Source organism: Oryza sativa, chromosome 8 (assembly GCF_034140825.1).
Source record: "Oryza sativa Japonica Group chromosome 8, ASM3414082v1".
Taxonomy (NCBI): domain Eukaryota; kingdom Viridiplantae; phylum Streptophyta; class Magnoliopsida; order Poales; family Poaceae; genus Oryza; species Oryza sativa.
In genome coordinates, this window is record NC_089042.1 from 21,055,805 (window position 1) to 21,080,494 (window position 24,690).

Here is a 24,690-nt window from a genome sequence, read left to right on the forward strand (position 1 = left end):
GTCCTTAGCTTCTGAGCTAGCAGCGAGTACTACTACTCGCTAGCTAGGACATATAATGGATTGTAATTAATACATGACTACATCTGTTTCTATATGCATGTGTACACATTTTCTACAATGTAAATATATTTTGGTCATATATTTCTATATACATATGCATTTGCATAACATATATATGTATAAATACATATATATTATGCATGTATATATATACATATAATATAATATAATATATATATATACATATATATATGTATGCATATATATGTATTGAAACATATATATGCATGGTTTATATATATATATAAACCATGCAGCAACAGGGCCATGCAAAAAAAAAAAAGGTCAGCTAGATCTTTAGTCCCGGTTGGTAACACCAACCGGGACTAAAGATGGCTCAGCCGGCCACGTGGCTGAGCCATCTTTAGTCCCGGTTGGTGTTACCAACCGGGACTAAAGATCGATCTTTAGTCCCGGTTATCTCACCCGGGACTAAAGATAACGATCTTTAGTCCCGGATTGGTACTCCCGGTTTGGAAACCGGGACTAAAAGGGGGTTACGAACCGGGACTACAAAGGGTTTCTCCACCAGTGCTTGTCCCAAATTAAAAACATTTTACTTATTTAGTATTCATGTACCGGTTCAATTTCTATCTTGGTTGATGCTTCTATTCTTGATGTGAACTTTTTTACCCTTAAAAAGCATATATGGTAAAACGTACTACATGTTACAATTAGACTTGAGTACCTAACAACAATTTACTTTAAATTATACTTGTTTTTTAGATGCATTTAAATTAAGATAGTGGCAGAGCCAGCGGCGTCGTCAAGCCCCGGCGACTAATAGTGTTTTACGATGATTGATTAATTTTTATAGGTGTCAACGGCTATGGACAGTGGAGATGGCAGCGACTCGGACGGTTGCCCGACTTGTCCGGGAGGTGGCTCCGCCACTAAATTAATAGGACTTTTATGATATAATTTACCGATAATATGCCTTGCTAGTATTAATAAGTACACTTTAAAAATTTGCAAAAAATTTAAATAGAAAAACAATTTTAATTTTATATTAAATTCTATTTAATTTAAGTGAGAGGACAAATCAATATAAATATTTGGATCATTTATGCTAGTAGTATATATTGCTTGTAAATTATAAGGTAAACGTTATCAAATTGAGATGCTAATTTAATTAGTCAAACAACCTACTATGTGTTTCCTTTCGCTACCTAGGACGGAAGGATTGGTCTAAACAACTGTGCTGGTAGGTACAGCAGCAAGTGTTTAATTTATAGGGCTTAAGCTGAGTTTGTTTGAGCATATTGGCTAGGCTAAATACTTACATGCAAAACAAAAAAAAAGTAATTAGTATATGATTAATTAAATATTAAATGTTATAAATTAAAAAACAGATTTATTTGGTTAGAAAACTTGTATATAGAAAGTTTTTTTTTTAAAAAAATCACCATTTAATAGTTCACGGAGTGTACTAACAGGTTGAAGCTAGTTGCTCTTTAGAACTGGGCCTATTACGTACTCCATCCGTTTGAGGCTATTTGACGTTTTGACTTTGGTTAGAGTTAAATTGTTTTAAGTTTGACTAAGTTTATAGACAAATATAGTAATATTTATAATACTAAATTAGTTTCATCAAATCAATAATTGAATATATTTTCATAATAAATCTGTCTTAGGTTAAAAATGTTACTACTTTTTTCTATAAACTTAGTCAAACTTAAAGCAGTTTGACTTTGTCTAAAGTCAGAATGTTTTATAATCTGAAACGAAGGTAGTATATATATACACAGGGCTTCGCTTTAATTAATTTGTAAGTAAAAATAGCAATGTCCAGTTCCTTACTCATTACTAATTTGCTTATAAAGCGAAGATATGTAAATTGGGATAACTAGCACATGCACGTTGAATATTACCAGTCATGCCATGAAAGTAAAGAAGGTTTAAGTACGTGTCCTTAATCCACCTTAGAGAATCTGAATAATGTATTTATCGTATTTATATTTTTTTGCAGGGTATTCATAATTTATATAATAATAATCAATCACTACGTAAAAGTATAACAAGTCATGACGCAATATATGCCTTAACCCAAAATCTCTCAGCTTGAACATGGCCAAACGCATGCGTATCTCTGAGCTATACAAACCACCAAACCACATGAACAAGGGCATATATGCCTTTTTACCGTGAAGTTAATACTATTAAGTTGACTTAACGGAATAGAGATAAACTTATGATTTGGTTAAAAGAAAAGCGAGGACAAAATCATAAAGTTGATGCGAAGTGGGTATAGCTCAATTGTTTAGGTTCCTTGTGGTAGAACCAACCCACTCGGGGTCAAGTCCTAGATTTGACACGGGTTATCGTATTTACGACTATTTTTCTTTCAGTGGTAGACGACGTGCTCTTCGACTGCGAGATGTCTGTGGTAAAAAAAAAATCTCCCAATTGCCATGCATATATCATCTAGCTATATTCATATATAACAATAACAAATCTATATATGTTCTATATTCATATATAACAATGACAGAAATTAATTAAAGCTCATTTTTTACAGCTTTTAGACGGAAAACTTCAACCATTACAATGGAGAGATAAGGGTTTAGTGATCACCATATATATAGATGCGGTTGACCAGCTCATCAATATCGGTCATTAAGTTACTTATCATTGCCATTTCTCAAAACATTGCTGAAAAGGTATCTTTTAAATGATTTTAGCCCTTTGTTTTGTTTATCCTATATCGTGATTCGTGGGGATATGTGGTCCATTATTGATTTGTCGTCTAGTTCATATGCATGTGAGGAAACCACTATATTATATCTCTCTCAGGTGAAGTCAATAATACTTCTGAAGTCCAATTCGTAACCGTGAAGCAAGACAATTCAATTTAGTATAATTAAATTAATCACTTGATTTTAAGCATGCGAAATAGTGTATATATTACGTAAACTTAATTACTTGTTTGGGCTTGTCAGTCAAGCTAAAAAGATGAAGTCCAAACAAACAGATAAGTTTTCGATTGGGATTTTCATAACCATAAACTCACTCTCTTTTCCTATTTAAGCTAAAAGCTAGATTTTAATAACTTTTTTTCTTATGTGGATTAGATTAGCTAGAATACTATCCTTGAACTTTTGAGGGGCTTAAAATCTACTGGCTTATGCACCATAAAAACCGAAAAATCAGCTTAAAATCTTAAGCTAATAAGTCTAAATCTAAAGGTGCCTTACTCTAACTTTAAGTTTTGTTCATATATCAAAAGAAACCATCATAGTTAGCGTCTCATATATAAAAGGGTTAATTGGATCCATGCCATTGTAAATTTGCCTATTAGAAGAATGCTATTATAATTCGTCTATTTGGAACCGTGCCACTGGAATTTTACAAAATTAGAACCGTGCCACTACCGTCACGTTTTCCATCCATCTCTTCCTTTTCCATCTTCTTCCTTCTTTCTCCCGTCTTCTTCCCTAGCCTCCTCCGCCGCCAGCCGCACCCTTCCTCACCGGCGGTTGTCACCTCTCCTATTGTCTGGGCACAGCGAGAGTGAGAGCGACGGTGGCTTGCAACGATGAGTTTCGATGGATGAATCGGCACCGGAGGAGGAGGAGGGCGCGCATCCACTCTGCACAAGCACGAGAGGATCCATGGAGCCCGAGCACAAGCCGCACTACATCTCATTCCCCCGCTCCAAACCCTAGCCGCCACCAGCTACTCTTCCGCCCGGGCAAGTCGACGCCCTTCAAGCACTCCTTCGCTCGCCCGCCTGTCCGCCGAGGAGGACGCAGACGAGCAAACACCTGTCCACCGGAGTAGGCCACTGCGTCGGAGTCCACACCGCTAGATCTGAGCCATAGTAGCATTACCCTCGTGCCGTCCAGCGTTTGCTGATCCTCCTCGCGTCGTTGGTGTCGTCCAGTCGTCCTCCTCGTGTCGCCGCTACAATCCGCTCTCCATCCTCGAGCTGCCGGCGGGAGCCCGTCCATCCTGCTCGTGTAGTCGCCGTCGTCCACTTGCCATCGGAGGAGGAGGAGGAGGAGCTCCAGTGGAGGCCTGGGCTTCACTGGACATGAGAGGGGAAAAATAAGAAGGAAGAAAAGGAAAGAGGAAGAAGAGGAAGATGGAGGAAGAAGAAGAAAACAAAAAAAAGAACAAGAGATGGATGGAAAATGCGACGGCAGTGGCACGGTTCTAATTTTGTAAAATTCCAGTGGCATGGTTACGAATAGACGAATTGTAATGACAATTTTCTAAATAGGCAAATTTGCAATGGCATGGATCCTGGTGGTCCTCCTCGCGTCGTTGGCGTCGTCTGGTCATCCTCCTCGTGTCAGCACCACTGTCCTCTCTCCATCCTCGAGCTGGGAGCCCATCCGTCCTGCTCGCGTCGTCGCTATCGTCCACTTGCCATCAGAGGAGGAGGAGGAGGAGGTCTAGTGGAGGCTTGGCTTCACTGGACATGAGAGGGGAAGAATGAGAAGGAGGAAAAGGAAAGAGGAAGAAGACGAAGACGGAGGAAGAAGAAGAAAACTGAAAAAAAAAATGAAGAGATGGATGGAAAACATGACGGCAGTGGCACGGTTCTAATTTTGTAAAATTCTAGTGGCACGGTTACGAATAGACTAATTGTAATGGTATTTTTCTGAATAAGCAAATTTGCAATAGCATGGATCCAATTAACCTATATAATGCCATCGAAATTGTGCAGTTGAAGCATCTGAATTTTTTTTGTGGGGAAGAAGCATCTGAATTTTGACCAAGGCCAACTGATGATGGGAGCCTAGTTAACATAATTTCTCCAACCAACCACTGTGCATTTCGAAATTTAGCCATGGCTACATCATAGCTCATCGCGTGGTAGGCTGGTAAGTGGCGGTGAGTGCATTTTACAATGTAGTAATTTGCTTCGATGTGTAGCCTCAAGGGTCCTAGGATAGGATTGCAGGAATAGGATGAAACCATACTTAAGCCACTCTCCTCTTCCAACGTATGCCTTTAGTTCTGATAAAGGATTTTTTTAGTCCCTAAAATTTTCTAGTCCGCTCCGCACAATGTTCCAATTTATAGGTAAATTCAGAATCTATCTATTACTCTCTCCGTTTCATACTATAAGTCGTTTGACTTTTTCTCTATGTCAAACTTCTTTAAGTTCGACCAAGTTTATAGAAAAATATAGTAGTATTTTCAACACAAAACAAATATATTATCAAACTATATTCAATGTTAAGTTTAATAAAACTAATTGGATATTTTAGATGTTATTAAATTTTATAAAAACTTAGTTAAACTTTTCGATCGGACGGCCGAGCACCGAGATCGAGGCAACGAAACCTTAGCCCGACCTTGGTTGCCACCGAAACCCTAGCCACTTCTCCTCCCTCCCTCGCCGGAGCGGGAGCGCCGGTGAAAGTGGCGGCACCGCCGCACACCCCCTCGCCGGTGTGTGCACTCGCCCGAGGGTGAGTGCGCCACCGTCGAGCAGCCGTGCCGCGGAGCTCCGGAGCCGCCGTGACCGCGTGCCCCTCACGGTGTCGGTGATGTCCGGTGGCGGTAGACTTTCCGCGTGCATCGGCCGGCAATGACCGACAGCTGCGGTTGGACTTCCCGCGTGCGTCGGCGATGGCCGACAGCGGCGGATTTCCCGCACGGCGTCGGTGGACTTCCCGCACAACGTCTAATAACAACAAAAATACTAATCATAAAAAAATTTCAAATAAAACGAACGGTCAAATATTGGATATGCAGAACTATACTTATATTCGGACGGAGGGAGTAAGTTTTAAACTTTTAACATGATTAAAGTGGTTCGGACTAATAATTGATAATAATTGTAGTATGAGTAGTTTAATGGTAAAGTCACCGTTATAAGTATGGGTTGTTATAATAAGGACAAAATTTAAACAATATAAGATGTTATATTTTAGGATAGAGGGTGTAAGGCAGAGGCTATATGATTAGTTTGAGGGCTACCTAGTTTTCAGCCAATTGAAAATACCCCAAATTTCAGTCAATTTTTTTGAACGGCCAAGGTTGCATCGAGATATTTGTGTGAACAGTAAATCTTATCATCTCCTCTTCCCTTTCCACTCCACAACTGCATTCAAGCTCAGGAGCTCCATGCACTCGAGCTCGCTAACACCACCCTTTTTCCATCGCTTGATCATGTTGTCCCTAGCCTCACCAGCAAGCTAGAAGATCACGTCAATGGTGCTGGCGAGCCCTGCCAAACTGGGATCCTCCCCCTTACAACTCCTCGCCTTCCTCCCTAAGCCAGCAGTGACACCATCCCCTCCCCCCCAACCCAGCCATCCACTCTCTTCCTCATCTCTGGAGGCTTGCGTTGTCGGATTCGCTGCCACTGACTGCCACATCCTAACCCATAGCCTCCCTCTCTTCCACTGCCAACCCTGCCCACCGTCAGCCCATCTCCATGGCTCCGGTGGCACCCCTACCGCCTCACCACCTATCCGTCGACACCATCCACCACTGTTCTAGCCACTGCCCAAGGCCATCCCTCTAAACCTGGGGAAACCCTTCTTAGCCCCCCTCCTAACCTGACCTCGGCCACAAACCCTAAACTCTAAACTCACCATCACTGCCACATTGTCAACGGAGAAGAGGAGCTCGCTGTTGCTGTCGCCACCGCTAGGAAGTCATCCTCGGGTGAGTCTCTCCTCCGGCTTCTCCTTCCTCCACTGGCTGAAGCTTTAAGACGTATGATTCTCTGATCGTTGGATTTCAATCTAATGGCTAGGAAGCATTGACTAAGAATTGGGGGAATCACAGTCACCTGAGGAGTATTAGTTTTATTTTTTTACATGGCATGCATGCAATATTATATTTTAACTATTATTTTCTTAAAATTATATGAAAGTAGTTTCAAACACAAATTCAATTGTGTTACATACTAATTATATATAAATATATATATTGTTAACTAAATTATTATTGGTCAGAATCTAGAAATGTTGATTTCTTAGTAAAAACATGCACGGCTTATATTTTAAACTACCCTAATCTTCTTCATAGCGGACTTGTCTCCCACCTCCGCACTGTAGTAGCATTTGATGATTTAATCGTCATGATGAACAATTGTCAAAGGTGAGTGTTTGTTGAAAATATAGTGAATAGTGTTTTTGGTTTGAGAACGATGTTGTCCACTCTGGGAGGCAGTTCAGACCGGACGGGTACCACCGGTCAGACCGGTGGTGATTGGGTGGTCTGACTGGATAGTCCGACAGTCAAACTAGTAGACTCCAGGAGGAAGTTGGTTTCGGGTTGTCTTCGTGGATTGTCTAGATTGCTTTATGTTTATGACTTCTAGATGGTATCTATTTGTATGTGATACTATTGTGTGCTAATGTGAGTGATCAAGTTGGTGCAAACTTATACTCGGATATGGAGTTTCTTTGTTGTTCATGTGCAGGTGTTGCTTGAGGCCATGGGAGTATAGCCAGCGATGGATCGGGACTAGCCACTAGGCTTGGGATAAATTGTGGTCTAGACGGTCAAGGATAGCACACGGGATGCTCAGTCTATAGAACAATGCATGTGGAGATGAATGTTTCCATATGGCATACACGTGGTATTGTGTGCACATGGAAAGATGAGTCAAATTTGGATTGGAGTCCAAGTTTGGAAAGATTGGAGTATGGAGTTGTATGGGGATGTTGTTTCCCTTGTTTGGTAGGTTTCCTATGTGATTAGGAGTCCTAGTTCTAGTTGGATTCGTGGATAGGGGCAATCACATTGAGGGTATAAATAGATGAGGGGTTGAGATGGGAAGATATCGATTTTTTCGGAGAGAAAAGTTAGGGTTTGCCTCAAGGTTTCAACCCTAGTTCGTCAGTTGAGAGAGGAGTGCTTTAGATGCACTTGTAGACACATATTGATGGAATAAAGTTGATCTACTCACAAGAGTTTCGTCAATACGTGTTTTTCTGGATCCCGATGGTTTAGACTGGCTAGGAGGCAGCGGTTAGACTGGCGAGACACCGACGGTTAGACCGGTGACATCAATCTGGTCAAACCGGCAGCGGCAACAGCAGATGACAATAGCTATAAGGGTGGTTGAAATGGTGCATCTACTTCAATCAGACCAGTGGCAAGGGCACGATCAGACCAGAGGAATCACACCGGTCAGACCGATCTCCATTTGCTATACGAAGGTAACTTTTAATTGCACAAAAAGTTTTAGGTTTTTGGTGTTCCAATCATTCAACCCCCTCTCTGGTTGGCTTGATTCTTGTATTCGATCCTTCACGCACCTCCCACCGAGCCTACTTGTCCTTGTCCCACTGAGCGCACCTGTTCTCGGCCATGTCCTTGCCTTCCTCCTCGTTTTGCTGTCGCGTCATTGTCCTTATCATTATTGCCATCGTCCTTGTTGTCCCCATCATCGGAGTCCTTCAGCGGTGGGGAATCGTTAAAAAAACCACTTGTCATCTGAGTCCCACTCATCCCTGAGCAATGGCAGCAAAGAGGGGAGGTCATCGGAAGACGACACCGGTGCCTTCTCCGATGATGGCGAGCTGCTTGTCTTCTAATCCTTGTCTAGAAAGGAGCGATGGTTTGGAGAGGAAAGGATTGCACTGTGTTTTAGGGCTGGCGTCGTTCGCCGCATCTCAACTAACAAAGAAGAGTAGGAGATGAAGCGGCGCATGATCACTGAAGTGGCGCTACAATAAGCTGCGAGAAGATGAAGATTTCTAGAGAACACACGTGGTTATGCAAGGCTCTTGTGAAAATGTGGTTCCAGAGGCAGTCAGCTATGACCTATGGAAATACAACCATTAGTGAAACCGCTTTGCAAAAGCTATTTTCACACTCGGTTGTCGTAAGTAACTACCTTCACTAATGGAACATTAGTGCATGCGGAATTCTTATGTAGCCATGTGTGAAAATGTGAAAAATTACCTGAAGCCTGTACCAATTGTTTCTGTAGCAGTTACAGGTCTTATAAACATCTACAAACCAAGAATACCATATCTACATGCAGTTTTGATGCAGTAAAAAAAAAAGCAACGGGATTGAAATAAGCATGGTGTAGGCTCTTCTCTTCTACTCTGGATGGCTGGTCTTAAACCATTCCAAAATGTTCCATCTGGTTTGCTTGGTGGCTACGTACCTCCTAGTCAAATCTAATAGCTCTTTCTTGGGATTATGTTGTCTAAGTAAAATTGGCGGATTAGATCTGGAGTGACGCTATGTCAAATGGTGCATGACAACCTAGTCTCGCAAACCAAATGATGTAAAAGTCTCTTTGAAAGATAATTTGCTCGAAAGAGAAAGTGACACATTTTATTTGTTTCATACCCGATAAGCAATAGAAGTAAATAACAACCTAAGGGAGTGCTAGTTTTTGAAGATAAATTAACTATTTGCCACTCCTATAATGGGCCACTGATCTCTAGCCAATTGCCACGGTTACATTTGTCACTATATATTTATCACTGGAGAGAGAACTTTTTTTAAAATGTTGTGCCTCTTTCATCCATATGGAGTGACATGCATACATGCCGATATGAACTATTGGTGCAAAATGTCCATTTTGCCCCTAGCCCACATATGTTCCTCTACTTTCATGATGCTATCCACTAAAATGAGTTCTTCATCCAGGGACGCGATGGCTCCAGCACGCCAACCGAGAATAGTAAGAAAGAGACATCGGCCCAACGTCACGCTCTGCATATCAACATTCAAGGCCATTGATGACCTATATTTGCGAATTGCTCGACAAGGCCTGCAATAAGCATGTCATCTAATGCTCTGACATTGTCGCCCCATCATCGATAGTGACTCTGTGCACCTCATTGGAGGGTTGTCGACCAGTTAAAAGTGGCAAGAGGTGGGTAGGGGGGTGTTTCTTATTCGGAATGCTGGACAACGTTAGGGCCTTGTTGGCAGTGGAGTGGGATTTGATGAAGGCATGGAGGTGGCTGACATCCTTGGAGTAGAGCTATAGAGCCTTGATGCCCTACTCCATAGAGACAACCGCGCGCAACACCATTGTCCGCTATATTGCGGAAGGCTTCGGCTTGTGTGTGCTGCCAGCTTGGTGTCTCGATGGTTGGCATGACACCATAGTGCTAGAGGATGCTCCCTGTCGATAGTGTCCACTAGGTAGCACACCACCGCGTGTCGCGCCAGTTCTTTGGTGATCATCCATGGCAGATGCTTCTCGACTTCTGGCGAGTGAGATTGAGATGATAATGATATTAGTTCAAGGTGGAATGGGTATGGTTGCAGGTTGCTTATGCTAGTCCTACCCTTGTTAGTGCTCAAAGATAAAAACTTTCTGGACAAGATAAAGCGACAACAGAAGGAGCAGGGGCCAAATGGACATTCCACATCAGCAACGACACATTGGCACAACACTCTGTTACCGTTGCATGGACGAAAATAGCACAAAATTATAAAAAAAAGAATCATTCCCTCTCTTCGTAAACATTAGCGCAAAATTAAGAAACAGGGCCGATTCTGAGATTTTGGTGGCCTAGGACGAAATTAAAAAACATGGGCCCTTAATTTTACATCTAAACTCCCGCAAGAAAAAAATTACATCTAAATAATAATCAATATAGCGCTAAATAGCACACAACGTTTTACTTATGCATAAATATTTTTTTACCGCTACATATTTAATCTGCATCCAAAAGCAATACTTACAGAAAACATCATAAACATTTCTAGACGCAAAGTCATTATGATAGTATCCATATCAATCTCATCTAGTGGTGTCTCTTTTTTTTTTACGAAATCTAGCATTTCTTTGTCAATGTACAAAGTTGCCAAACCGTTTAACCATTTAATTTATCGACGACATGGTATGTAGAACAAGCTTAGACAATGAAAAGTTGGAATATTAGTGGTCAAACTCATATGGGTTACAAAACTTAGAAAGTGCATAGTTAATTCAAACAAATCTTTATTTGCAAATATGCAAAAGGATATATTAAAAAGAAATCAACATCATGATCAGTTGGAAGTCATCACAAAGAAGAGATCAGAAGCCGGGATAGCAGCAGACTCTTATAAAGAATTTAAACAAGGGGTTGTGGCTGGGCGGATGTATGATGGTAGATCTGTACTCGTTGGCTTGTCAAGCTCGTAGGCTGCCAGCAGGCTTGTGGCGGGATCGGGATTAGGTGCCCCTCCCCCCTCCCCCATATCCCGGGATCGGGATTAGGTGCCCCTCCCCCATACCCCGTGGCTCCATCCTCAGCACCAGGCAAATATTCTCTCTCTTCGCAAACATATTAGAACAAATACAAAAATGATTACAAACAGTTTAAAATTTTCCGTTTTAAAAGACCATATCCAAGCCACAAGGGTGACCTACTGATCGATTATCAACTTGTCCTACTCCGAATTTTTCTATCAGCCCCCTCCCAGATTTTGTAGGAGCATATGCCTCTCACCACGTGGACTTACAGTATCCCGTACCCTGCCCCCCTGCCCTCACGTAATAGGGCCTCAGTGCCTCACCATGATGCCCTTTATCATTCGCTCACCACTAGAGCACCTACACCTTTCCAGTGGGCCCACCACGCCCTGGACACTTGTTAACAGTTTATCAATGTACCATATCCATTTCATCAAATGCCATATCTGAGAGCGAGAGAGAGAGCATAAAGCTATGGGTATGGCCAATAATAAAGAGGCCAAGCAGCAGCTGGTGAAAGAAGAGACAAAATAGAGTACAGTGATGTAAATGTACATGAACACAGTGGAACAGCGACACACACACACACACCATGCACTTTGCTCAGCTTGTTTCAGAGCATCTATCAGCTCTGAGTCGTCTTGAGTCTTGACTACTACTCGTACTACCACTAGCTCTCTTGAGCTTGAGCACCAGCCCAGGCTCTACTGCAGCAGCTGCCATACATTTCTAGTAGCTGATTACATATCGTATACTTAATTAGCACTTTGCACTTGTGTACTAGTATGTGAATGTGACCATGAACACCCCCCCCCCCTCTCTCTCTCTCGCCTGCATCTCATCTCTTCTTTTACTACCTCTGTTTTTTAATATCTAACGTCAACGACGTTTTGGCAACGTTTAACCATTCATCTTATAAAACTTTTTTGCAAATATAAAAAAGTTTAGAGATTTTCTCCGGTCCAGCAAAAAGTACCTCGAGGTACCGGTACATTACGGTACTGAATCGTTTCCGATCGTTGGATCTAGCTGGACAGTATGGACATTGTTAGATCCAACAATCGAAAACGATTTGGTACCGTGAGGTACCGGTACCTCGAGGTACTTTTTATTGGACTATAGCAAATCTAAAAAAATTAAGTCATGTTTAGAAAACATTTGACGATAAATCAAGTCACAATAAATAAATGATAATTACATAAATTTTTTGAATAAAATGAATGATCAATCGTATCTCAAAAAGTCAATGATGTCATATATTAAAAAACAGATGGATTAAGGTTTAGTTTTGCCCCTTCCATTGATCTGGTCATACCACAACACACAATTGCACACATAGAATTAAGAAGAACAAGAAGACGTGTGTACAAGTGTAGTACTCCCTCCGTTTCGTAATGTAAGACTTTTGCTCATATTCATATATATGTTAATGAATCTAGACACATACATATGTCTAGATTTATTAACTTCTATATCTAGATTCATTAACATCTATATGAATGTGGGTAATGCTAGAAAGACTTACATTATGAAATGGAGGAAGTAGACTAGTAGTGACGGCAATGGTAGAATTATCACTATCAGTTATTGCATCCATATTACATGTACTATCACTATGTTGTGTACTTGAGCTAGGAAGAGCATAATTCAGTTTCTGCCTGATATAAAGACACACATAATCTCAAGTGGAGTTGTTATTGGTTGGGGTTAGTGCTATCTTCAGCTTCACTAATGATACCTCCTTACCCTAACAACAACCTTCACCATCACCACCACCATTGCAGCTCAAACCAAGAACCACACTTACCATTACATCCACCAGCTTTCCTCATGTCCGCGCCGTCGTCGTCGTCGTCGCCGTCGACGCTGGACGAGTACGACGCGCGCTTCTTCTTCCCCGGCGCCGACGCGTACACCGCCGGCCACCGGCAGGATGAGGAGACGCTGGAGGCCGTGCTGCGGCAGCCGGTGACGACGACGGCCGCGGCGGCGGCGGCGGTGGAGGGAGGTGGCGGCGGTGGAGGAGGAGGCGCCGGGGGATCCCCCGCGGCGGCGGCGGCGGCGACGCGGAGGCGGCCGTTCCGGACGGACCGGCACAGCAAGATCCGCACGGCGCAGGGCGTGCGGGACCGGCGGATGCGGCTGTCCGTCGGCGTCGCGCGCGACTTCTTCGCGCTGCAGGACAAGCTCGGCTTCGACAAGGCCAGCAGGACGGTGGAGTGGCTGCTCACCCAGTCCAAGCACGCCATCAACCGCCTCACCCTTCCCGACTCCGCCGACGCGGCGGCGGCGCCCGCGTTCGCCGCCGCTCCACCGCCGGCGGATCAGCATTCCTCGGCCATGGCCGCCGCCGCAGCATCGGCTGCGAAGGAGAAAGGGGAGGCGAGCTCGTCGAGCACCACCAATGCGTCGTCGGCGCGGGCGAGAAACAGAGACCACGACGGATCATCGCCGGTGGCGCCCATGGACGAGCGCGGGCGCCGCGGTGTCGAGCTCGACTGGACGGCGGCGGCGGCGGCGAGCACCGAGCAGCCGATGGACGGATTGGAGTACTACTTCCAATACTACAATCATCTGGAGGAGATAATGAGCTGCGACCCAACGACGACAACGGATGAGTAAAGCCAGTAAAGGTGATTTCTTGTGTTAAACAATCAAACAAAAATAGGTATGAAAACTTTGAAGGCTTTGTATTTATATGGCTTGGTTAATTTGGCCTTCCTCTGTCATGATATTTTGCTACTTAATTTGCTAGTTCACTTCTCTATGAATCAATTATCAATACCGGTTTGGCTTGTTATTTGTTGTTTTTTTTATTTTGAGAAAAGACTTGTTGATTTGTTGATAACTTGATATGCTAATTTCGAGTATTTGTTACTTCCGATTTTTGGATATGTGCTATAGTTTTTTTCTGGCTATATTTTCTGATTTTTGGTTTGTTTCTATGTGCTAGTTTTTGGCTGACTTAATTTTGGTTTGTCCATGTGCTAACTTTGAGATTTTTGAAGTTTCTCTAATTAGTTCTCCGGTGATCCGTGGTTGGCCATACGAGTACTCAATTCTTAGGAACATTTTGTATCGAAAGGTTTGAGCTAGAAATTTCAGGTGTAATCCCTGCACCCTAGAATTCTAGCTAGATAGAAGAAATTTAATACTCGATCTTGATGTTTTTATAACAGTAACAGCATGATGACAAACCAATATTTTGTCCTAAAAAATATACCATTGAACAGTAATTGATGTTGTAAAATCATTTCAGTTTCTCTGCTAATGAAAATTGAGGGTTCCTTCCTCGTCATTTTTCTAAAATAATGGTAAAATTTATTGTTTTGCATGAGAAGGATGTTTTTAACTTGCTAGCACTAGATCTGCAATCACCTGCATCAGGATCATAAGAACCATAAGTGCCTAAGTTGAGAAACTCAAAAGCATGCATAAATATATGATATATGATGATGTATGAAACATTTTATGAATTTGGTCATGGTCAGAAACTAACATCAACAGGTAAATGTATATCCTTTGTCCAAATTAAGTTTGGGGACAGAGGATGAACAAGCTAGTTACCTATGGTTTTGCAAGTAATTTCTACTATATAAAAGAACCTAGTGGTGGTGAATCTGCCATCCCCTCAAATAGAGATGAGGTCTTCTATGGATGAATAAATATATCTTTTGTGCATGTGGCTTGGACTTTTTGGATGGATGTTTGCTTGCTAATTCTATATATTTTTTTCCGAGAATATATAATTCTCAAGTTAAAAGATATGATATTTAAAAAAAATCATTGCAATGCATGTAATTTTTGAAACCTAGTACAACATAGGACATCATGAATACATTTAACATATATGTGTTATAGTTGCCTTCACAAATGATAGATGCTTTTGTAGTTGCAAAAGAGTGACTATAATATATACTCCTATATCTTTTTAGTTACCTTCACAAATGAAGTAATACACTGCCAATATAATAGCTTATTTCATCCTAATTCTTCAACAACATCAATACCATTATTTTTTTCAATGACATTAACCAATGCAGTCCTTATTTTAATTTTATTGCACGCACCATACATCCCGCAATGAAGATATAAATTGTGCCTTACTACGCATACCTGAATGCAGATATACAATCATGCTCTTTATATGATATGTACTAATAACTGCATATGTCCACATAAGAGTATAGAAAGCTTTTGTTACTTTCTTACAGACAAAAAGGGTAACTTGATCATGCTCCATTGATTGGTTAAGAATGGCAAATATCTCATATAGCTGTATCATACACAAAGCAGAGCAACACCAGCTGGTTTAGAGTAGGATAATTAATTTATCCCATGCATCAGCAAAATTTATCTAGGTGGTATAATCAGTTTTCTATCTTAAAGTGTATAATTTTTTTTATAACAGATAAATAAGCTTCGGACCACTTTTCATAAATGTTTTTTTTTATGTAGAGGCAGACCTAATTAACTTTAATTTTTGGGGTGTGATTTGGTATTCTTCCACCAGAAAACATTTGAATCTTAAATTGAAATATAAAATTTAAATATTTCCTGCATATTTATTACTGTACAGTATTGACTCTATATAATTTATTGCAATCACTTATGCAATGACAAGGACAAATTAAAAAGTATCTGGAGTCAATTAAATCAATTTCCTTTTTATTGCTCATGTATTTACATACTGCATTTCTGAATTATACAGACTAGCTATAGTAAACGTATGTGTAATTGTCATTTTCATGTCTATAAAATTATATGTATGAAAAGGATATGGTAAATTGAATTGTATTTATATATCATGGATTTTTTATGCATGCATTTTTTTATTCCAGTTCCATGAAATTATGTATTTTTTTGGTTGATTGCATGACAGCATGCAGGGAGGGAATTAAGGTCTTGTTTAGTTCACCCCCAACTTCCAAATTTCTATCACATCACATCACATCCAAAACTTTCCTACACACATAAACTCCTAATTTTTTTTCAAACTACCAACTTTCCCCAAACTTTCAACTTTTTTCAGGAACTAAACATAGCCTAAGACATGCATCCATATCAGTATATTATTATATACCTAATCTTACTGATCCCGCATATACATATAAGCAGGAGGAAATTAAAATTTTGTTTTGTTATTTGTTTTAGATATATCGGTGCTTACACTGAGATTTGTCTATGGTGCACTCTACAACAATTATTATTACTCTGTCAAACGGAACATAACTAAATGTTTGGATGCATTTGTAACTGACCTTTTTAGCTTCATTGATCAAGGTCTTGTGAATATAGAGATTAAAAAAATAACTCAGAATAAAACTAACGGGCTAGGTGCCAACTTTTTTAACTACTAGGTGAAACCTCGCACGTTGCTGCATGAGTTTAGTATGATAACAATAAGTAAAAATAATGTATAAGATAGCTAAACAACATAAACTTATATAAGCACTAAAATCAATTGATGTGATATGGCTTAATTAGAGAAGAGAGAAATAACATTAACGAAGTGAGGATGAACTTACATAGATTATAAAAAGTAATGAAGATATATATTGAAATATTATATGAATTATATGGGATAATGATTTAACATGCTTTCATTTTAAAAGCTCTAAAATGTAATAAATTTTAAATTATAGATAATATAGCATGTTTGTATGATATTAAATGTATTGACTGTTAGTGGATGATGATGTGGCATCTTTGCATGTTAAATTTTAGTAGTTAGTGGGTTATAACTTTATAGTAAGATAGGATTGCTCATCAAGAGTGTAATTAGCATGGATACATTATATTGAACTAGCAAAATCCTCATGCTTTGCTATGGGTAAAAGGAAATACATTATACTATGTCATAGCAAAAAAAATATTTTTTTATTAAATATGTTAGTATCACTTGTTTGCTTATTTAAATATATAGTATTAACTAGTTTGAATTAAATATTGGGCTATTCCATAATATTAATAATATCAAGTCATAATTTATATAGAAACTGCAGTAGTGGGAAGGCAGATTCACTGCCACTAGTAGTAGGTATAGACTATTTGATTTGGTTGTTCACCCTTGTATAAATTAATTAATGTAGGCTTATATCTATAGTACTTGAATATAATTTCAAGAGCTAGCATACTTTAATATGGAAATGATGGCTTAAATATTTCTCCGCTCTTATGGTATGCTCTTTGGCTTATCAGCTGCTACCAGAATTTTAAAACTCAATTTTAGAATTAATTTGATTTTTTTCCATCATATATAATTAATTTACTTTCCAGCATTGCTTTAAGTCACTAAAAACATACATAAAGTTTTACTCATAAATTATTTTTTAGACGTGTATTAGCGTTACAACTTAATTATAATCAATTGTAGGAGTAATGATGTGAATGGTACACTAGAGGTGATTCGATATAGCTAGCCAGCTTGCCATGTATAGCAAAGAAGTTCGGAATAATTCATTCTGTTGAGAGGAGTGTCATTGCATAACTAAATAACTATACAAATATTTCGAATCTTGAGGACATTCAAATTTCTAAAATTAACAACGTGAGTCAATATCTTAATTTCCCCCAACATATATATGTACATGATACTTTCTTTCGAAAAAAAAATATATGTACATGATACTGAAAAGAGATATGCATGTATGACGATGAAAATGCCCAGTGTGCATCTGAATGCTGCATGCATGTGGCATATTTTTTTTTTCGGTGTTCAGAAACTGAATAAATGATGAGTACAAGAAGAGGCAAGGAGGTTCATACATCACCATAGAATTTCGATTGTTATTACTCCCTCTTCTATAATTCTTACGATTTAGACAACGACACGGTTTTCTAAATATATCTTTGACTATATTTTTCTATTATATTATATACTATAAATAGATTTTTTTACTTTTTTTTAAGTACTTTGTAAAACAAATCTATATATGTTGTTCTAGTGCCTTTAAACTAAATGATTTTAAAGTTATTGCTAGTCAAAGTTATAAAAATTTAATTTAAATCTTGTCCAAAACGTCAAGAATTATGGAACTGGAGGGAGTAATTAGCAAGCATATGTGTGTGGCTACGAGAGATTTTGTTGAAGCAACCAACCAAAACAGAAAAGAGAATTTGCTGGCTAGTCTGATCAGTTCAGTGCTAATTAGCATACATTCTCATGAATGGAAGAAGCTAGCTGGTAAATAATTAACAGAGGGAAGATATCTTACAGGTTTAATTACTGTATGTTCAGAGGAGATCGAGGAACGGCCGGGACGATGCAGCTGATGGAGAAGAGCGATGTATACGATCGACCAAGCATATGATAAGAAGGGATGCAGAAAGCACATCGGCGAATTGAAGTTGTTCTTCCAGAGATATCTATCTATCTATATATGATGTAGGGAGAAGGGCTCCAGGTAGGGGCCTGGCCGTGCTAGCCATCTCACTATCTGCAAGCTGAGCTCCTGACAAAATGCTAAGTTTGCCAATGCCATTTGTTTTTTTTTTTCTACCGTGTCAGATCGAGAGCGTGATCGGTGTCAAGACAGGTCGTAGCAGCATGAGCACGTCGCTACCCGCCATAGCATCGTCCTCGTCACTAGGGGTGAAAATTAACGGAATCGGTAACATCTTTTCGAAAACAATGTTCGATCGACTGATAATGGATCATATTTATCATTTAAACTACTCAGTGCCAACATTAATACGATGAAAAATAAATTAGAAAAAATAAACTTTATAAATAGCTAAAACGGTACTCTTTATATACGGAAATAGCGCTCGGTTGATAGGGAATTTCTGTAACCGTTTTGGCCCGTAGTCCTCACGGCCTCACCCTACCCTTCTCTCTCTAAGATGAAGTTCGTGCGCTTGTCTTAATTTCTGATTGGATGCCAAGCTAGCGTGCAATCCACGGATGTTTCCTCTTTCGTGATCTCTCCGTGATTGATTTGGACGGCCACGGACGGTTCAGATCGATGTCCGGTATTACGCGTTTCTCGTTTCAGAATTTGGCTTAGGGCAGCACCAATAGTCCCCTAATCCATTCCCAAAACTGGTTTTGAGATATTTTAGTCCAGAAAACAGCTCCAACAGATCCCTACTCTCATGCCCAAGATTTGGAGTTCCCTCTCCTGAATTTGCCTCTCCCGCTCCCAGTCGTGTGCTCCTCACCTCTCTCTTCCCATTCCCGCGCTTGGGTGCGATCTCTTTCCACGCGGGAGGAAGAAAACGAAAATTTATGTTGGTACGTAGTTTATTTAATAGAAGGGTCCACTTTTAGTTTTTAGGAATTGAATTTAGGCTCTCTTTTAGAGGGAGTAATTTTTTCGCTTCCTATATTTTCAGTTTAGGAAATGAAAAATTAAATTTTGGGAAGCTAATCTATTGGTGATGCTCTTAGCTGGATTTACAGATGGTAGGGAATTCATTGGCTATCTTGGATGAGTAAATTTTGCTTTGCGCCACCCTTTATTATCGTTGTTTCGATTTGGTCCACCTTTTAATAAATAGTTTCACTTTGAACTGGGTAATTTATTTTTATAACAATTTGGACCACACTCAATGATTTTATCTATCTGCGGCTGTGTTTAGTTCGTGTGCCAAAATTTTTTTCAAGTATATGGACACACATTTGATGTATTAAACATCTTGTAAACCGCGAGACGAATCTATTAAGCCTAATTAATTTATCATTAGTAAATGTTTACTGTAGAACCATATTGTCAAATCATGGCGTAATTAAGCTCAAAAGATTCGTCTTGTGATTTACATGCAAATTGTGCAATTGATTTTTTCGTCCACCTTTAATGCTCTATGCATGTGTCCAAGCATTTAATGTGACGGAAAAGTTGAAAATTTGAAGAAAATAGTTTGAATCTAAACACGGCCTGCATCAACTTGTCATAATATAACTGTGGGAGTTTATTAGTGTGTAGGTGTTGACGTCGCACTTTAAATCATTAGTATGCTTGAGAAATGAGTTGGGATGATCCTAAAATTACCTGATCCAATTCAAAGAGAGAACATTTGTTAAAGGTTAGCATAAAATAAAACATCTGGTACTAAAAGATGATTCAAAATAAAATTTACTTTTTATATGTACAGTACGTGGCTATAGATCGAATTGAATTGGGCACAGTGCTGGCTGGCCGGTTGCGGATGGAACGTTTTGTAGGTTTTGGCGGCACGTCGTCGCAGCAGCAGCAGCGATTGGACGCGCAGGACATTTGTTATTAAAAACTGGCTGCCGGGGCCGGGTATAATGTACAGTCCGCTGCTAGTAGCTGACTGTTCAAAGCGCACTAGTAGCAGCTGGCAGCAGCATGCAGCAGGCCAGCAGCTACTAGGATGGATATGATGCAGATCTCTGAAGTCTACAAACCTGATCTCCGAGAGCATTCACCGTGTGTAACAGTGGCATTTAACTATTTATCGCTTTTAAGATACGATGATAATAGATTTGCCACTTGTTATCTGACATGTAGACCCTTATATGTGTCTATGATATATTAAACCGGTGACAAATCTGTTATCACCATTTATAAGAGTGGCAAATAGTTAGTTATTCCTATGTAATACGGTAATAAGATAAGATCCATCTACTATGCATAAAGCAATAGAGAGATATGTGTAATGTATAGAACACATCAACTCTATAATGGGACACATACCTATGAGTATCAAGATGGACTCATGCCATACTTATAATAAAATATTATTTTTTTATTTAAAGTACGTACCTGGTCTTAAGGGAAGAGCACTACTTTTGCTATGTTAGTGCTTGAGACCTGTGTTTGCAATGTGTAGAACTTTTGCTACATTGAAAAGATTTTCTCAGTTACAATGTATAATAAAGGTTAATTTATAATGTGGGAATTAGCTAGACATGTGCTTGAGACCTGTATTTGCAATGTATGGAGGCTTTGACGGCACCGAAGAGGGAGGGTTCGACAGTCGCACTGATGGGCCAATATGTGGCTGCTGCAGCAGCTTCCAGAGCCAGCACGTTGGTGAGAAGGGAAGCAAAATCCCCGAGCACGGCTAGGACGACCTCCATGAGCAAGCGCTAGCTACTCCTACCACTCCACCGCTGCAAAATCCTCCCCCTTCTCAAGGAGCAACCTGAGCATGGCTAGGACGTCCTCCACAACCGCCACCTCCAGAGCACCGCTTGCTGCCTCGGGCACTAGAAGATCTTGCCACGGCTGTTGTAGTGGTGCGAGGGGAATTCTTGGTGGTGTCGGCATTGAGGCCGGTAATGGTGGGAGGTATGACGATAGGTGTGGCAATTTCCTCGATGAGGATGGGGACCCAGTGGTTACCCGCCCCTACGGGGCCGGCGGCAGTCCCAATTCCTACCCCTCAAGTGAGTTGGGTCGAGGTTTAAGGGTAAAATTTTTTTGTCATGTCACATCGGATATATGGACACACGTTTGAAGTATTAGACATAGTCTAATAACAAAACAAAATTACAGAATCTGTCAGTAAACTGCGAGACGAATTTATTAAGCCTAATTAATCCGTCATTAGCAAACGTTTAATGTAGCACCATATTGTCAAATCATGGAACAGCTAGGCTTAAAAGATTCGTCTCGCAAATTAGTTGCAATTTGTGCTATTAGTTATTTTTTAGCCTATATTTAATACTTCATATAGGTATTTAAGCGTTCGATGTAATAGGGTGAAAAATTTTAGGGTGGGATCTAAATAGGGCCTTAGGACCGGAATGATACAATTTAACAAATTCTAAAACCCACATCTATGTTAATAAGATTGCAGTCCTGAGTTTAAAAACCGGCCATACGCTTTATTCGAAAAATAAAAAAAAAACACTAACGAAACACTTAAGGCGGCCATATATACACGAGACTGTGAAGACCAGTACTGTGGCCACTATAGCTAGTAGGAGTATGTTGGATGTTGCTAGTATAGCGCTAGTACAGTACTCGATCGTACGTAGCTGGTCCGGGCTAGCTAGGTGAGGCGGGCGGCGAGGTAAGAGCTGCGGAGCGATCCCACCACCGGTGGGGCGGCGCCAGACGCCGCGACGTGCGTACAAGCATATGATGATCATCAACGCGCGCGCGCGGTGTGAGGGCCGGCCGGCCGCCAAGAAATTTAAGGTGCGTGCGGCGCCGGTGGCGAGGCATGGCATGGCGTACGTGTGGATTGCGCGCGGAGTTCGATCGTGCGCGCGTCGTCGTCAGAGAGGTGCCGCAGGTTCGATCGTGCGCGCGGGCCGGCTGCCGGCCGACGGGGCTCGCCCCCGCGATGTGAGAAAGTACTCTGGGATGCCAGCGAGGATGTTGCTAGCTCTCCTCGAGCAAAGAACACGCAGGATCGCAGTGTCTCAGCAGCACGAACTCGTTGCTATGGGTTAATATGGAATCCATGTCATTGCAAATTTATCCAATTAAACAATTCCACTATTTTCGTGACATCAATTGGTTGCCATCAGAATTACGTAAAATTTAAACCATATCATTACAGGGTGGATCCAGAATAAAATTTAAAAGGAGACTCATCTCCTTCTTCCTTTTAAGTTCCCCTACTCTTCATTTTCTCCCTATTCTTCCCCTTTCATCTCCCCTTCTATCAATGGTGATCCAGCGGGCCGGGGTAGGGGGACTCAAGTCCCCCCAGCACCCACGCTGGATCTGCCCCTATATCATTATATACGTCGTCTCGGACACAGCTGGACCAGGTTTTTACCTACCATACCCGGCCCTAGCCTTTAGAGGCTGGCAAGTGGGGCCCACCTTGGCGAGGCTGGTCCTTGCATGGGAGCTCGAGGAGGACAGCGACAGGTCTCCAAGTCTTATTCATGCCACTTTGGTCGTCATATTCGAGAAGGATGGGGATGGAGCTCACCGTCGTCTTCGAGTCTTCGTCATTGCTGCCACCTGGCCTCCTTGCAACACTTCGCTCCAAGCCGCTGTTGAACCCGTCTGTCACTAGCATTGGCAACTTTTTTTGACAAGTTGACAAGCACGATTGCAACACCTAACGTCTTGCGGTAATCCTAGAGTCGCCAACCACCTCAATCTAGTAAAAACTAGACCAAGATGGGTTTTGATAACTAAACCGACTAGCGAAGCCGATTTCTAGATAACTACCCGTCTCATGGGCAAAATGGAAGGTTTTCAGGACAAACCTACAAAGAGGTGTCGCACTCTCGCAGTGGCGGCGGACGGTTTACAGCCCAAACCGACAAAGATGGACAAACTAAAAGAAAACTAAAGCAATATGAAAAACGATTCGATTGATTGATTGTAGATTGATTAGTTACAATTAAACCGGCCATGTCCCTATAAGGGGTTGGTCTTACCCTCTACAGGCCCTCCTCCACGTTCAACTCGGGGTAGAAACCAAAGGAAACCTGAAACATGCCTTCTCGAGCAAGGAAACTTCGAGACCCGACAAAACACACTCAGACTCGGACCCTGCCGGTCAGACCGGCCACACACCGCCGGTCTGACCGGCCAACACATGGCGGTCAGACCGGCCCACTTCAGAGGAAATCGGCAGACTTCCAAACTTTGGCAATTTTTTCCTATTTTAATCCTAGGTGCCAAATTTGGGTATAAACAATTGGATCTTCTCGCGCTACTACTAGACCCTCCACCACTGCGAGAAGCTCGCCGCCACCACCAGATGTGCTCCATCCACTACCAAACGTGTGTTGACGAAAAATCTGCACTCGATCGATGGTGCTAGATCTGTGTTGGCGCGAACTAAGTTGACGAACACAACAGCCTGGGAGTTCTGCTTAGCTCCAGTGCAGGTTCTAAAATCGATGAGATGTGGGCGTGCCAGTCAATTTGATCCAGCAACTGGTAAAATAGATAAATATGTTGATCACCAAAGAGTCGATCGGCTAACGAGCCGATAGAGCGATACTAGCCGATATGGATACCAGCCAATGCTGATGGGATTTTGAGCAATCGGATATATGTCCAATGTAGAACCTGACACTTGAGTAAATTTTTTTTTACGGTTAAACAATACGAGAGGCTCCTACTGTGCTATATTAATAAAAGAATGGATGTACAAAGGGTGGATATACAAGGGGGGAGGAAGAGGAAGCAAAAAATAAAGAAAAACAATTAAACAAACAATTAGATCAGCTAAAGTTTTGTTTCTATGATTGCCAGCTGGGTTTGTCTGCAACCTTTCTTCATGGAAGTGCTAGGAATTGGATGTTGGAATATCTCGAATAGAAGAAATGATCTCATATTCAATAATGTGCCCATCAACCTTAGTAAATGGAAATCCGACTTCAGAGAGGATTTTACTCGGCATATGCACAGAGTAAAAGTTGCAGACACTTGAGTAAATAATGGCATAAAGACAATCGGCTGATGATAATGTAATAAAACAATAATATAATCCAACATAAACCAATCGGCTAATAATGGTATGATACAATAAGCATTGATCCAAAGGTTAAAGCATATATCGGCTGGAAGTTTGATGTTGTTAAATCCAAACGAATAGATAATCAGTGAAAC

At 40.9% G+C, this 24,690-nt stretch overlaps 1 protein-coding gene across 1 annotated transcript; it reads left to right on the top strand.

The window, feature by feature from the left end:
- The first annotated feature begins 12,721 nt into the window (after positions 1 to 12,721).
- LOC107277536 (transcription factor TB1) lies at positions 12,722 to 14,080 on the top strand. The gene has a single exon (XM_026027486.2). The coding sequence runs from the start codon at positions 12,920 to 12,922 to the stop codon at positions 13,808 to 13,810; it is 891 nt and encodes a 296-aa protein (XP_025883271.1). The 5' UTR covers positions 12,722 to 12,919; the 3' UTR covers positions 13,811 to 14,080.
- Positions 14,081 to 24,690: the final 10,610 nt, after the last annotated feature.

Coding starts and splice junctions, on each gene's coding strand:
- LOC107277536 (XM_026027486.2), top strand. CDS start 12,920: ATGATACCTCCTTACCCTAACAACAACCTTCACCATCACCACCACCAT.